Below are 14,627 nucleotides of genomic sequence, written 5' to 3' on the forward strand. Positions count from 1 at the left end.
TATGCTGCTATGGCAATTAAGACTTCAGTATTACCTGTAAGAAAGACTAAGCACCCAGAAGATTTAAATTCTCAATCCTGTGCCTCTGTTTTAGGATATAAGTATTACTACCACAAATTATTACTTAATAAAAGACTAGAAAAATGCTTCTAAAAATTTATAGAATCTTAGATTATTTTCCACGTGGGCCATCAGAAAGAACTTAGCTTTGTACTCTCACAAAAGGCTAAGGTAGTCAAATCCTCTTCATTGTAGGGTGCCTGCACGTTTATTTTCAGGACAAACACATTTAAACTTCTTACCAGTTTTTGTTTTGTTTCTGCATGTGATACCTTATGGATGACTCTTATACACTAGACTCTGCCTCATTTATCTTTACGTATGTTTGTTTTAAGTCTACTGGTATTAAAACATTTATTGAAGAGAGAGATATACCTGAGATGCATAAACATGTCATCAAAGTAGAGAGAATGTTCTCCAGTATTTTTAAGACCATTTGATCACTCTTTCCAAGTGAAACAAAAGCTAATGAGATGACTAACGGTAGATTATTTTGTGTGTGCATGCTAAGAAAAATGCTATTGCTTTAGTTTGAGCTCTTCAGTGAGTCTAATTGTGGTAAGGAACAATACTATCAGCTTAAATATCTTTAAAGGTAGAATTTTAAGTAGGCATGAACTGTAGTGAGAACTGCCTTATAAACACAATACCTATTACTCTAAAACAATCACTTTATTTACCTAAAGAATATAGGTTGCTAATGAATCTTTTTTTTAACCTTTAAATAGAGGTTAGCTCTATTTCATGATTTTTTTTTCCCCTAATGTACCTTTTTTTTTTTTTTTTTTTTTGGTGCAGATCCATTGTTCTTAGGCTGTGTATTCAAGTTTTGGGAAATGTTTATTTAAAAAATGTTTTGCTCTACAAGTGTTATAAACATTGTATCTAAGAGAGTAGCCTGGACTTAATATCTGAAATCAGCTTATGCGTGCCTTTTAATTTTTAAAGAATCTCTTAACTGCCACATATGGTGTGAAATCGCAGTAAGTTGCTTAGTGACATCGCAGTATCTGCTGTTGGAGACTCGCATCAGATAATGAAATTGTTCCTGTGCCAGGCTACAGGAAAGAGGATGTAATTGTTAATAAAATACACCCGATCTTTTCTGTGCTGCAACAATGTGTAGTAATTTGTTTTCTTCATTTGTTTCCACTGCCTTTGTGTACATATTATAAAAGTTCAAATTCTCTCCCAGTTTATTAGCAGTTCAGATGTTCCCTAATTTATTAAATATGCTTTATTCACAAATTGTTTTTTAGGTTATTCTTAATGCATTATAGAATTAACTAATGGCTTTTGTTTATTTTTATTACAGTATTTAAAATATGTAGTTACTGGATTTTTATTGTGGAGTTTGCAGAATTATCAATTGTATAAACAAAACCTTTAAATTAGCTTGGTGTGAGGACTCTTTAATGCTTGCAAAGAGGGGAAGGGGTAAAGATTTACTCTCCAGTTTCCCTTATGAAGATGTAGCAAAGTAGGCTCTGTCTTCAGTTAACTACCCAGTCTTGTAGTTGTGCGTAGGCTATGTCTACAGCTATTTTGTATGGCCACCAGTATTTTAAAATATTTTTAAATACTGGTATTTAATATTTTAAAATACTGGTGGCCATACAAAATCTTTTTAATTTTCCAGAGTAAAATAAGCATAGAGTGCTGGCTTGTTGAACTCCCATGTATCATTTCGAATACCTCATCTTCTATCACGTACCCTCCATTTGTCACTTAACTAAAATTTCTCCAAAGCTTTTACTGTTCACTAGAGCTGCTGATTTCAAGTATCTTAACTTTCTGCTTTTTTACACCCAGAACCATCCCGTCTGTTTCGGATTACTAGCCATGAGAATTTCTGAAAACAGGATATCTTAATGTTGGAGACTTAACCATTGTCTCCAGGAGTCTTAGGAACACTCAAATGTTATTAATTAGTGAAAGGAGCACTAAAGAGAGAAGGGCCTCGATCTAAGAGTCTTGGATGGGTGTTGAAGCCCAGGCAGGAGGTCTGCTTTCTCATTGGTTGAATTGGCCACTTAGCCTAGATGCCTTCATCATCTTTGTTATTCCTGCTTTTTTGTTTACTCCTGGTTCTGTTTGTTTTGTTTCGTTCTTAAACGTTCAGTTGTCTGTAATTACAGAGTTGCCACTGGTTCAGTAATCTGGGAGATCTGCAAGTGCTAATGCACTGCACGGTACATTTTGAAGCAGATTTGTCGATGGTTTTCAGATGGTGGGATCACATTGTCTGATCTATGATATATTGTATATCTGTAGTTACTAGAGTAACCGATAAGCAGAAGATTGTTCTTTTCCAAAGCATGCAGTGGTTGGATCAGAGGATGTGTGAATAGTTGTATTTTACATATATCTTTGGGCCTATTACTATGAAGCCAGTAAGTTAAAGAGTAAAATTTTTAATGGTCCAGCAGTTTCACTCTCACTCAGGAAATTCCTAATGGGGGTGGGGGGCACACAGTGTGTGTTGTGTTTTGAAGAGTGTCAGTACAGCTGGTGATTTCTAAACCTGGCTTACAGGCATTAGAATAAAATAGGCTTATTATGTTGTATATGTTTGGGTGATTGTTTTCTTCCTCATTTTCCAGGCTTATGGAAATGTATGGGTTGAAAAACAACAAGTAGCAAGGAGTTTAAACAGGAATACACAATTGCAGCCTCTTCTGAGTGCTGTTGAATATCTTACTGTATGTATCTTATGATTGCTGTCAGTGATACCCTTATGATATCCCTTATATGTTTGAAGCAGAATTTAACTTCTTATAATACTGTGTCTATATCGTCAGTCCAGAAAGTGGGAATCTTACACAGAGAGGTTATAGAGTACTAGTAGTAATGAATGGTAAAACCAAAACTGCACAGCTGTTATCCTGTTTATCTCTAAACTACCTAGACCAATTTGGAAGGGTGACAGGAGTTTGGTCCGTTCTCTAAAACCTGTTAGTTTGTAAATAAGGAAATGAGATTTCATGCCAAGTGCTCAAGTTAGCTGGAGCCATAACTGTACTCTTTACACATATGCCGTTTTTGCATTAATAATATAAAAGCAACGATCGATTATAACGTAGAGATTGAAATGACTGCTGTAGTGGAAAATGGTGGTATTTTAGTTCCATAAGGACTATATTATTACAGTCGATAAGGTCAGTTGGCACCGAACTTCCCAAAGGGAAAAATGTTCTTTTGACCGAGTGTTCAGTGTAGTAATTAATACTGTCCCTACCAAACTTACAAATATAAGTAGATGCTAATTTAAGATGTTTCAGTGTGGAAGCTAAATTGTAGAAGTAGGTGGTGCCAGAGTGTACGGCATGGTTTACTGAGAGAAGGTTTACTTTACTTCCGTTTTAAAAGGTCTTCCCTTTGAGGAATTTGAGCAGTGTGTTTGCAGAAGAGTTCTAGAAATTTCAGTGACTTATGAAATAAAGTGCATGCAGTGCCAGGAAACATTAGCTACATAGAAAGTTCATGGCTTGGACAACATTTACTCAACATGAAACCAAATTCCAGTAATTTTTCTGTAATGCTACATTTAGATAAGGCTTCTGTTCTTTGTTTTTACAGAAGTTATGTTAAAGATGTCTTTTGAAGTACATCTAAGAATTAATGGATTACTGTACAAGAAACGACCATAAAGACCAAAGCATGCATAGGAATTCAAAGGGTGACAAGAATGACTTTAGTAAGGTGCACTTAGAGCAAAATTGGTTGCCATCTTAATTTTTTCAACTGAAATTACCTAGCTTTACATTTGCTACTTCACTATATATTCAAACATTTTAATCAACTTTTATTGACTATATGGAATTCCCCCAATTTTTACTTTCAGAAATTTCCTTAACTTGAGAAACAGTTGAAGTAATTAGCTGAGATAAAACTTCATTTTTTTTCTTAATGTGTGCGTGAAGCTGTGCTGGTAAAATTACAGATTTTCAGAAATTAGCACGTTTCTCCTGACTATTCAGTCATAAAATGAAGTCCAAATACAAATATGTATTAAACCAATGTAATAGGTTCTTTCTGATTTGGCATGCATTAAAATTTCAATTTTGTTTTGTACATGCTGATGTAACAGTTTTTGCCTGGCCTGTGTACAGTAGTAGAATGGCTTGAAGAGATGCTTTTAATTACAGTTGCTCCTTGAACAACCTGGGTTTGAACTGTGGTTCCATTTACACACAGATTATTTTTTCAATAAATATAATACAGTACTGCAAGTGTATTGCTTTAGATTTTCTTAACATTTTCTTGAGCTTTAAGAATACAGAATATACATAAAACAATAAAATATGTGTTGATTGATTTTGTGTTATTGGACAGAGTTCTGTAACAGGCTAGTTAAGTTTTGGGGGAGTCCAAAGTTAAACCGGCATTTTTGACCGGAGTGGTGGCAGTTCTTACTCTTTCCTTAGCTCATTAATGGGTTGACAGAACTGAACTTGACCATCTCAACAGTAATGGGACATTTATCATCTTGAAGTTGTTACTGTTGATTTTTTACCTGGTCTTTACAGATAAATGAATCCTTATTTGCTGAAAGTAAATTCATGAATATTCACACTGAAGTTATACAGGAGGAATCTTGGTGTGGGATTTTATTTTTTGGTCAGGTACACAGTTTGTTTAAAAGGCCGTTTTTACATGTACATTTACATTTTCCACAAGGCAAAATGCTTTTTGGGTGTGTGAATATCTGATTTACTAAAAATGGAAGCCAGGGTTATTTTCAGACAATGCAAATTTCCTTTATTTCCTCTAGTTTACTTGGAGAGAGGATGTAGGAGCTAAGAGGTCACAACTTAAACTTCACAAAATAAGTTTACCAACTATGAAATGTAGTACTGAGATACTCCGTTTTAGTTCTTGTAGGACATTATTAAGCTACCTTTACATTTCAAATGAATTCCTTAAATGTTTAGGCTTACTAAAACCCACTCCTTTTTACCCTTGTGAGAAAGTTATAAATACTATACTACCTGCCCCTTCCTGGTGTTTTCGTCCTCATGAGAATCTGGCCATGACTTCAAATCGGTTTTCAATCTTTGAGCCTTTCTTAAAAATTTTCTCAAGTTGGAGGCTTTTTAAAATAGCAATTCGGTAAAATTAAGTTGTTTTCTTCTCAAAGATTTACCTGGAATAATACGAATAATGTATTCAGTACTCCCATGCCTTAGTATTTTCCAGCGTGCTAGCAAACTAGTCCTAACAAAATGTCAACACTCCAGTTGAAATGTACATTAGCTTATGTTTAATATTTCCAAAAAGGAATACGTAATAAGTTGTAAAAATCTGGAAACGTTATAAAGAAGAGTGAGAGAAACACTGGTATCTAAATGAGATGTTTTACAATGTATATTCTTTAATTTAGCTTAGTAGATAATATAGCTAAAGAAATACAATTTGTAGGAATACCGTCTGCTTCGTTGGGTTGGAAACATTAAATCCTGCAGTAGACAGGACTTTTTTAAGCATGTTGTGGGTATACGGTATTTTTTTTTTTTTTCTTCCCCGCAAAACCGTGAATTGTGCATGACTACTCCGCCTTACTGCCGCCGAATTCTCCGTGCTGCTGGTGAGTTTGCGAGCTTCTGCTATGGACGTTCTGTGCGGTTGTGTTCCTGGGGTTCTGGTTGCCGGTGGGCGGGCCTTGGCGCGCGCGCGCAGCGAGGTCGAGCCGGCCGCTAGTGGGCGCTGTGGGTCCGTGGAAGCCGTCGAAGCGGTGGCGCGCGTCCAAGGCGTTCTTTTGGGCAAGCACTTGCCGAGAACCAGAGTGAGGAATTCCTGCCACCTCTCCACTTGGGCGCTATTTGTCACCGTCACCCCTAAACTCCCGGTCACCTTGGGATGGCGTGAGTGTGCCCCAGAGACCAGTTAAGGAGAAGGTCCCGCGGCGGGCCCGGGTGTGCCGGCGACACTCGCGGGGAGCGCCTGGAGGCGCCGCCTTCCCGGGGAGCGGGGAGCGGAGGGTGCGGGGCCGGGACGGCTGCGCCCCGTTGTCGGCGGCCACGTCGCCGGGAGTCGTCTCGCCTCTTTCGGCCCCGTTGACTTTTTGGTCAGGCCCCAGCTGAGGTTAGGCACCGAAATCAGGTGTGGAACTCATCGCCCCGAGGCCTACGAGGGGGCAGCGAAGGGATGCGCGTGCGGGGGTGTGAGCCCGGCTTGCGACGGAGACGCTCGGCCGAGCGGAGAAGGACCCGCGGGAAACCCACGGCCTTCCGCTCCGCAGGGAAAGTTTCGCCCTCGACGTCCCTCTGCCGAAGTTAGAGCACTTGCCGGGCCATGCCGGCGCGTGCTGGGCGCGGGGACAGGTGGCCCCCGGCTGCTCCCGCTCCCCTCCCGGACGTCCCTAATGGTGTCCCCGCCCCGCCGCTGGAGGGGCGCGGTGCACGCGCTGGCCGCCCCCTCCCCTCTTTGGCTGTCCAGGCTGCGCTCCCTTTGCGCCACCGCCCGGGGCCGGGGGCGGGGCTCACCTGTCAGCCGGCGCCCCGCCTCGCGGCGCCCAATGCCGGGCGGGGGCGGATGACGGACGGGCCGGCCGCCCAACCGGAGCGCGGCTGCTGGGCGGCGGGCCAATAGGCTGCGCGGTGCGGGGCGGGGCCCCGCGTTTATAGTGCTCTGACAGCGGGCCGGTCGCGCGGACTCTCCTCGGCGGGGACGGCGACGCCGGCCGGAGCTCGGAGCTGCGCGCAGAGAGGGTCCCGGCGCCCTCCCCGCACACAAAGGCCCGTGCGCGTCCGGCGCCCGTGGCGGGGACCGAGCCCCTCCTGCCTGCTCCGCGGGCCGGGAGCTGCGAGGATAGAGGAGGGTCCCGCGCGCCTGGAGGCGCCCCTCGCCGCTCCGCGCCCCGCGCCCCGGGACATGGAACCGCGCCGACGCGGCGCCCGCGCGCTCGGGCCGCTGCCCGCCCCCCTGGATCTATAGTGCGAGGCGGTCCGCTCGGAGCGCAGCGTCCGCCGCCCGCGCGAGTCGTCTTTCTGCCTTTGTGTCCCGGCCGCGCGCCCTCCCTGCAGCCCGCGCCCGGCACCCTGGAGCCGCACGGGAGCCTGCCGTCAGAGCTGCGTCCGGCGCGGCGCCCCGGAGCCCCGAGCCCGCCGCGCCGCCGCGCCCTGCGCGTGCGCTCCCGCCCCGCGCCCTGAGGGCTCCGAGTGGAGCGCCCCCGACTTCGGCGACGGCTGGAGCCGCTCGGCGCGCCCCGGAGCTGCCTGCGGTCTCCCCCTTGTCTGCCCGGAGGATTGGGGCTCCGGCCCGCGCCCAGTGCCTCCGTCGTCCGGAGTGTGCGGCGCTGGGAGCGGCTTGGCCATGGCCGCCAGGAGGGACTCCGTGTGGAAGTACTGCTGGGGAGTTTTGATGGTTTTATGCAGAACTGCGATTTCCAGGTCGATAGTTTTAGAGCCCATCTATTGGAATTCCTCGAACTCCAAGTAAGTGGCGTCCGCGATCCCTCTCGGTCCCCGCCTGGGGTCCGCCGCGTCGCGCCGTCCGGGCGGGAGGAAGGGCTGGGCCGCGGCGCCTCGGATTCTGTTTCTGGAACCCCGGTTCCCCCCACCCCAAGTTCCCTGTCCCCAACCCTCGCCACATTTTACTTGATGGAACTCTTCCCTCGGCTTTCCAGCCGGAGCGCCGGTTCTAAGGGGCGCTCTCCCCCGCTTTCCTTCCCCCACGAGCTCCCGGGCGCTAAAAAAGAAAAAAAGAAAAGAAAAGAAAGAAAAAAACCCTGACGGCTCGGGTGTCACGTTCGGGAAAGTGTCGGATGGCGATACCTGACCCCTACTTCTTCTCGAGGACGGAGAACATGGCCACAAACAGGGCTGGCCGGCGCGCAGGCGCTGGCGGGCCGCGGAGGGAGGCAGGGATGCTGCGCTCTCGAGGAGCGCCGGAGCGCGGTCGATCCCTGCCGGCCGGCCGGGGCTGTGAGCCCGGGACAGAGGAGCGCACCCCGGGGAAGGGAGCCTGCGGTCCCCGGCCGCCCGCAGCGCCCCGGAGCCCGCGCGCCTCCGCGCCGCCTGCCCGAGTGTGCGCGGGGAGCTCGCCAGCTTCGCCAGAGAACTCGGGCGGCGAGCCCTCTCCTCCCAGCCGGGGTGACTGACCGGCCTTAGGTCCCTCCCGGAGAGACCTTTGCACGTCGTCTCCCCCTTTCGTTTCTAAACCTGTGGCCCCGAACTCTGTGGTCCTGATAGCTGACTTGATTTTAAGGACGCTTTCTTCAAAAGCTTAAGTCCCTGCCCAGTCAGTACAGCTCCTGGAGCCTGGGCGAGAATGGGATCCTTGAATCTGAATTGTTTTTACCAAACAGTGTAGCCAGGAGAAAGCCAGGCCTTGTGGAGATTAACTTTCAGCGTGAGCTACCAAAATAGAATGCACTGAGAATTTAGAAAAGGCGACTCATCCCTAAGCACGTATGGCCATGACGCCTCAGTGCTTACCTATGCATTCAGTTTTGCATCTTAGCTCCTTCTTGGAACACATTTCTAGTCAGATCCAAAAATATTTTACAGAATCACGGAATTTTTGCCTTGGGAAACTTGGAAAAAGTGTGGAGACCTTGGCTGGCTCCTGGAGTAAGCGTTTGAGAGGAGAAGGAAAACCAGTGGCCTAACTGAAGGCAAGCAAGTTGGCCATGGATTTAGGAGTACAGAGATGGGGAAGTGATTTACAGATCACATTTCAATTAAAGAATTATATCCATTCTTTTAAAAGTGGCAAATCTCAAATTCACCAACATGTTTTACTAAGAATTTCTCAGGATAAGGGCGAGAAACGTCACAGCCGTAAATCGTATTAAACACATTCTTGCATGATGCCGGATGGCACTTTCCAACACGGCTCGCATTTAAAAGTTGCTTAATGCAGCCTTCTTCCGTGCAGCCTGGTCTTGTATGGGCCACTCTTTCCTCGATGTTAGATTTGTGTTTGCCGAGAGAGCAGTTGCAGTGACCGCCTTACACGGTGGGTCGGGAATGGTGGGGCACCAGACGGTGCGGGAAAGCGCCGGGCTTGGACCTGCGTGCGGCCGCGGCGGGATGGGCTAGGCGGGCCGGGAGCCCCGGCTGGGCGGGCCGGGAAAAGGCCAGCCAGTGCTCGCTTTGCGCCTACAGAGGTCACTCTTCCACGCGCAATGCTCGCGGCGCCAGCCCTCACCTCTCCCCCCGGGGCTGTCGGCTCCTCTCCACTTCACACTTTCGCCGACGGATTGTTTGGGGAGGCTGATTCCCGCCGCCCCCTCGCCAACCCCCCCACCCCCGGCCCCGGTTTAATATTTACGTTTGAATTTTGTTTGAAGACATTCCCATTAATCCATCCATTGGCCAACTCAGCATGTGCAACTCCGTGTTAACCGCTTATGACTTGGTGTGTGATCAGGAGGAAGGTTAGAAACACCTACTCGGAAGAAAAGGTACAGCAGTAACTGTTCCCGCCACAGACATCAGTATCCTCTTTTCCTGATGTATTTGCGGTGGGGGGAGGTGACTGCTGTTTTACTCACGGTCCTGATGAGGAGGGTTCCTCGGTTTTTCTCTGCTGCCGCCGCAGACTTGGAGACCTGCTGGAGGCCTGCGTTTTGGAGAAGCCTGCCTGCACAGATGAGGTTTCTGTTGCCATGATTGCTCCCGTCCTCAAGAGTAGAATTTCTTTTAAAATTCTCATGATAATGGCGTGCCTGGAGGACTGGATAATTTGCCCCTGGAAAAGGTCTACTTAAAAAAGTATGCAGCTGAACGCTAGCTTGAGACATCAGAAAGATTTCTTCCTGGAGGAGTGATATGAAAGAGCCTTTTCTAAGTTGGAGAATGAATAAAAACCCCTAGTGCCAAGGGCTTGTTTTCTTGGGGGAAGTTGCATATTTATTTCCAGTGAAAAGTTTCAGTCCAGGAATATGATGTGGCAGGAAGGTGATCAGAGCAACTGAGGTTTCACACCAGTTCATCCGAACTGTGGAACAATTCATCTGTAATGAAGCCGCCATCAGTAATTAGATTTGTTTCATTCGGAGGTCAGCTTTTTTAGCAGGTGGTCGACGTAGGGAGCAGGAGCAGCTGTTTGGACGCAGGGTCCAGAAAATCCTTTGTAAATTCTCCGTCTCCATAACTCCTTTAATCACACTGTCTGATGCCCCCATCCCTGAGACTCTATGCAGCCATCCGAAGAAGTTCTGGGTCTGAAACGTTAGCAACTACCCTGCCAGGTGGATTACTCCCACGGCAGCCACGGGCTCCGGCAGTGTGGCCTCAGTTGTGGTCCCTTAGGTTGTTGAGCCCCCCTCCCTTTTTTCCCTCTCCCCTTTCAACTCGGCAGAGAATAGCAAAGCCTGGCTTTCATTTCCAATTAACTGATGTAGAATGATTTTTCCAGGCACAATGAATAGTTGCCTCTTCTAAAAAAAATACCCACTTTCGAGTGAACAAGGCTGTGTTGGTATATGGTGCTCTGTAATGAATTACACGGACTTTGTCGGAAATTTCAGCCTAGCAGTAATTCCTTCTGTCTAGGGGTACTGTTCCCTTTGCACCGTATACTAGTTAGTTAACAAAGCATTTTGCTTTTCCCAGGTCATTTTTTCCCCTGCCTAATACTGAATTCCTGATATTGATTGACTTGATACAAAAGAATGGCTGGATAAAATCCAGATAACCTATAATACGTGGGCCCCACCACAGTCAGGCTCTGAATAAATACGGACCTGTCAGAGATTGATAAAATAAACTACAATGGATAGTGCTGTTTGAACAGTCCATTCAATACCATATATAAGCCAGCCTGCCTTCCATTGTGTCTGAAATTCTTATTTTTGTAGGTAAACAAATGCACATTCAACACTGATTGAATAGCCCCTTGAACTATGCTCCACAGTTTGCGTTTGGGTTAATCTTGTCGGTTTTAATATAGAGAGAAAAAAGCACAAAGCACCAGGGGTGGGATTGTTCGTCCGTTCCCAACCACATTCCTCACATTTTGTCAGGATGATAAACTAGAGGTAATGGACTGTCGTTCCACAGGACAACCCAGCCAGGGAGAACACAAAGACGGAGCCGAAGTGATAGCTCACAACATGCTTCGTCGCCTTCTTTTCAGGCGAGAAGAGAATTTATTTGGGAATCGTGTGTCTAGGGACTGCACTTTTTAACCTCGGCAATTATAGCTTCAAGCCTCAGAAACGGGAGCTGGAGGTTAAGATGATTTGTTAAGCACTTGGTTCTAAATCTTTCACAAAGCGTAGCTGTTGACACTTGTCCTACGGATGTAAAGAAATGCAAATGACTGCAAATTTCCTGAACGTTTCTGACTCTCCCAGGCCAAAGTAGTAGGACAGGTGAATTAACCATCATCCCCGGGCCAGCTAAAAACTGCAGACTGGAATGGCCTCTCCAGATGGAGTGAGCCGCGGCACAGTCAGTATATTTGGATTACTTATTGTAAAACCTCTTGTCTGTAAATTTACTGAGGGAAATCCTTTGGTAGGTGGATCAGTGCGATAATTATCCTCGGAGGGACTTTGCAGTTGGAGCAACTAAACCCGTGGTACCTTGCCTTCCTCTGAAGTGCTCTGGACTCCCAAGAGGTTGAGTGTGACATCTACCTTAGCGTGATGTTTCCCAGAGCGCTTGCCTAATGGGAGACGGTCTGAGAGCCCAGCATGACTGCAGTGATGCGTCAGAGGAATGGGAGTGGCAGGGAAAGGAAATACGGACTAGACCCTCAGCAAAAAGGACATTTTTTCTTTCTTTCTTTCTTTTTTTTTTTAGAAAGGTGATTTTACGAAAACTTTATTCTTAAACTGTTCCATCCCAAAGTAGACAAAAAGCAGCACTCTTGTAAGGAAAATAATGATGAAAATGGTACTCCAGTCTGCCTAGCCTCTGCTTTCCTTAGCTGCTGACATAAAGAGCCTGTTTTTCAGGTCACTTATCATTCATCTACATAGATTTGCTTATGAGCTCAGCCTTTGTGTAGCGGAGTAGAGCTTTAAATAGGAGTGTTCAACTGTTTAAAATATTTTGATTAAAATATGCAGAACCCATAGAAGTATAAGCTTCTCGTCAGGAATTAGCTCTTTCAGGGAAGAGCTCCCCCCACCACCACTTTTTTTTTTTTTAAGGGGTGGGATTAGAGTGGGGCTGGGAGAAGGGTGGAAGAGAAGCAAAGAAGGAAGGATGGCGAATAGGACAGTGTTCGAACAGCTTGGAAAAACTCCTGTGGCTTCATTGTCTCTGTAAAGCCAAAGAATACAAAGACATAAGCAACTCAGCCCTTCTCCCATGATGGAAAATGTAAACCGTTGACATGGCCCCCTGTTTAACTTGTTTAATTCTTGTTTTAAATTCAGTGCTACGCTAGCCGTGTGAACTCTGAAGATTTCTTTAGTAATCCATTTTGTAGTTCCGAATCAAAAACAAAGTGAAAGGGTCTGACACAATTTGCTTTTATTTTTAGGCAAATCAACCCTGGTCATAGTTAATAAGGGGATTACAACCCAGACTAGGTCTTTACAGATGTAATGTAAATCAAGGGCAGAGTATAAAGAAACTGATCCCTTTTGATTGAAGTACGGTAAAAAGGCATAGAGAAACTAGCAGCAGTAATCTGATTGTATGGCAATAAAACCACCATTTTCTGTCTTTCAGATAAAAATAATGTGGTAAATCCATGCAGTTCATAAGATGGAAAGGCAGATAAAGGGGGAAGCCATGGCAACATATAGATTAGCTTGATGTTGGAAATGACACGTCTCTGAAAAGGGTGTAGAAGCGAGGCCCTTGCTCTAGGCTGTTGGCTATTATGTGAGAACCACACAGACTTGGAAACTCGGATTAGAAAGTATGAAAGCCCTACTTGTGGCCCGGGATGGTGAAAGCAGGAAAGAAAAGCTGCTCAGTTCTTGCTCATTGGTGGCGGATAATATGGTGAAGGTAGATTTCATTGGCTGCCTTTTTTAGAGGTTGAGATATGGGGCTGATTAAAACTTTAGATCACTGCAGTTGTTAAGGCCTGCAAGATTTTCCTTTTTAACTCCTGGCCTGACAGGGGTAACCATTCTGTAGGATTAGCTGCACTTGGCGGTCCTGGCCTTAATCTGTTTGGGCTTCAGGCAGGGCCATGCTGGGCAGGAACAGAGACCAGAGGGGAAGGTAGGGCTGCAGGTCCCTGCAAAGAAAGAGAGACCTTTGGACTTCAGCCCTGTTTCAGACCCAGCGCCTCTCACACCGTGTGGGAGAGAAGCAAAGGTAACAGTACCCATTGTCCGCCCCCCTCTGCCAGAGAGCCTTTCTTGGAGTTTTGCCCTTCCTGCCCTGGAAAAGAATATATAATAAAATAAGTAAAAGGGAGGAGTATTTTGTTTTCATTCCGATCAACAGTAATCCAATATGACCAAACCAGTGGGCTCTATCGAGATGATATTTTCCTCGTTAACGTGAGTCTTAGCCTTGGCGTTGAGTGGGATGGGCGCCCTTCGTGTAAAGTCAGGATTAGAAAATGTTAGCACTGCTCGCTTCCAAGTAAAAAACAAAAAAAAAAAAGCATCGCCATGCCTTGGAATCTTACTGCTTTCTGTCTTGAACAAGCTTGTGAATCAACCGGACTTTTGTCTTTGCCTTCCGCACTCTCCCTTTTAGTCATGACACAAAACGAGCCATTGAAACCATGATTGGGTTCCACGCAGAGTGACATCCGCAACTGGGTCAAGCCAGAAAGGAAATATTTGCTTTCCTGCCTCCTATTTGGCGTTTTAGAAAAGTCTCAGCATTTCTTTGGGAAAGTCTGAAAACTCTTAAGACGCGGACAATACTGAAAGCCACAAACACCCCCAGTGTCTTTCTTGATGGAGTGGATCGGGGAGCTCCCCAGGCTGCTCTCTGAACAGCAACATGGGGCCTCTCTTGACTGACTCGTTCTGTGTCTGAGATCTTCATCGAATCCCCCGTATTCGCTGTCAGACCCGTTGCTTTGCTTTGGTTCCTCATTCGCAGCTCATTTGACCCTCTGTTTGGGGTGGGCCTTTATCACCTTCATCGCCTACTTTTCTGGTCATTACTATGTAGCTTTCATAGATCCAAAACATTTAAAAACGATTGCCATACCCCGTGCCTGCGACTGTACCCCTAATTCAGTAATCTCTATGGAAAGACCCGTTGCACTTGTCTAGATCCACCAAGGAGACGGGACACCCCCTAATTGACAAGCTGGTCACATCTAAGCACCTTGCATTCTACATTTGACAATGATTGCTAATGGCCCATTCAGCTAAAGTATTTGCTTGTTAACAGGGAACAGAGCATGATAAATGTCCAGCAAGCTTGCGGCCTCCTTCAGCTTTTGAAATGCAGACTGGTGCATATTTATGGCAGGCAAATGACAAAAGAAGAAGCTGAATTGCCCTGGCCTCCAGCTTTCTCCTAGGAACAGGGTTAAAGTGATTAGAGAGAGACGCAGGGGAGCCCAGCCTCCAGTTTACTGACCATCCGGCAGCCTTCAGCTTCCCTGTCTACCGGCAGAGAAAGAGTGTGGAGGTACAGGAGATAAGGATGGTTGGATCGGGTGCACGGGGTGGGGGGGGG

At 46.2% G+C, this 14,627-nt stretch overlaps 1 protein-coding gene across 1 annotated transcript in view; it reads left to right on the forward strand.

Annotated features, from left to right (window-relative positions):
* Positions 1-7,004: 7,004 nt before the first annotated feature.
* Positions 7,005-14,627, forward strand: part of EFNB2 (ephrin B2) — a 43,820-nt gene continuing 36,197 nt past the window's right edge. The window contains exon 1 of the mRNA XM_059144632.1: positions 7,005-7,496. Coding sequence (XP_059000615.1) covers positions 7,375-7,496 — 122 coding nt within the window. The 5' untranslated portion in view covers positions 7,005-7,374. The remainder of the gene's footprint in view (positions 7,497-14,627) is intronic.

The sequence above is a fragment of the Mustela lutreola genome, chromosome 13 (assembly GCF_030435805.1).
Source record: "Mustela lutreola isolate mMusLut2 chromosome 13, mMusLut2.pri, whole genome shotgun sequence".
Lineage (NCBI taxonomy): Eukaryota > Metazoa > Chordata > Mammalia > Carnivora > Mustelidae > Mustela > Mustela lutreola.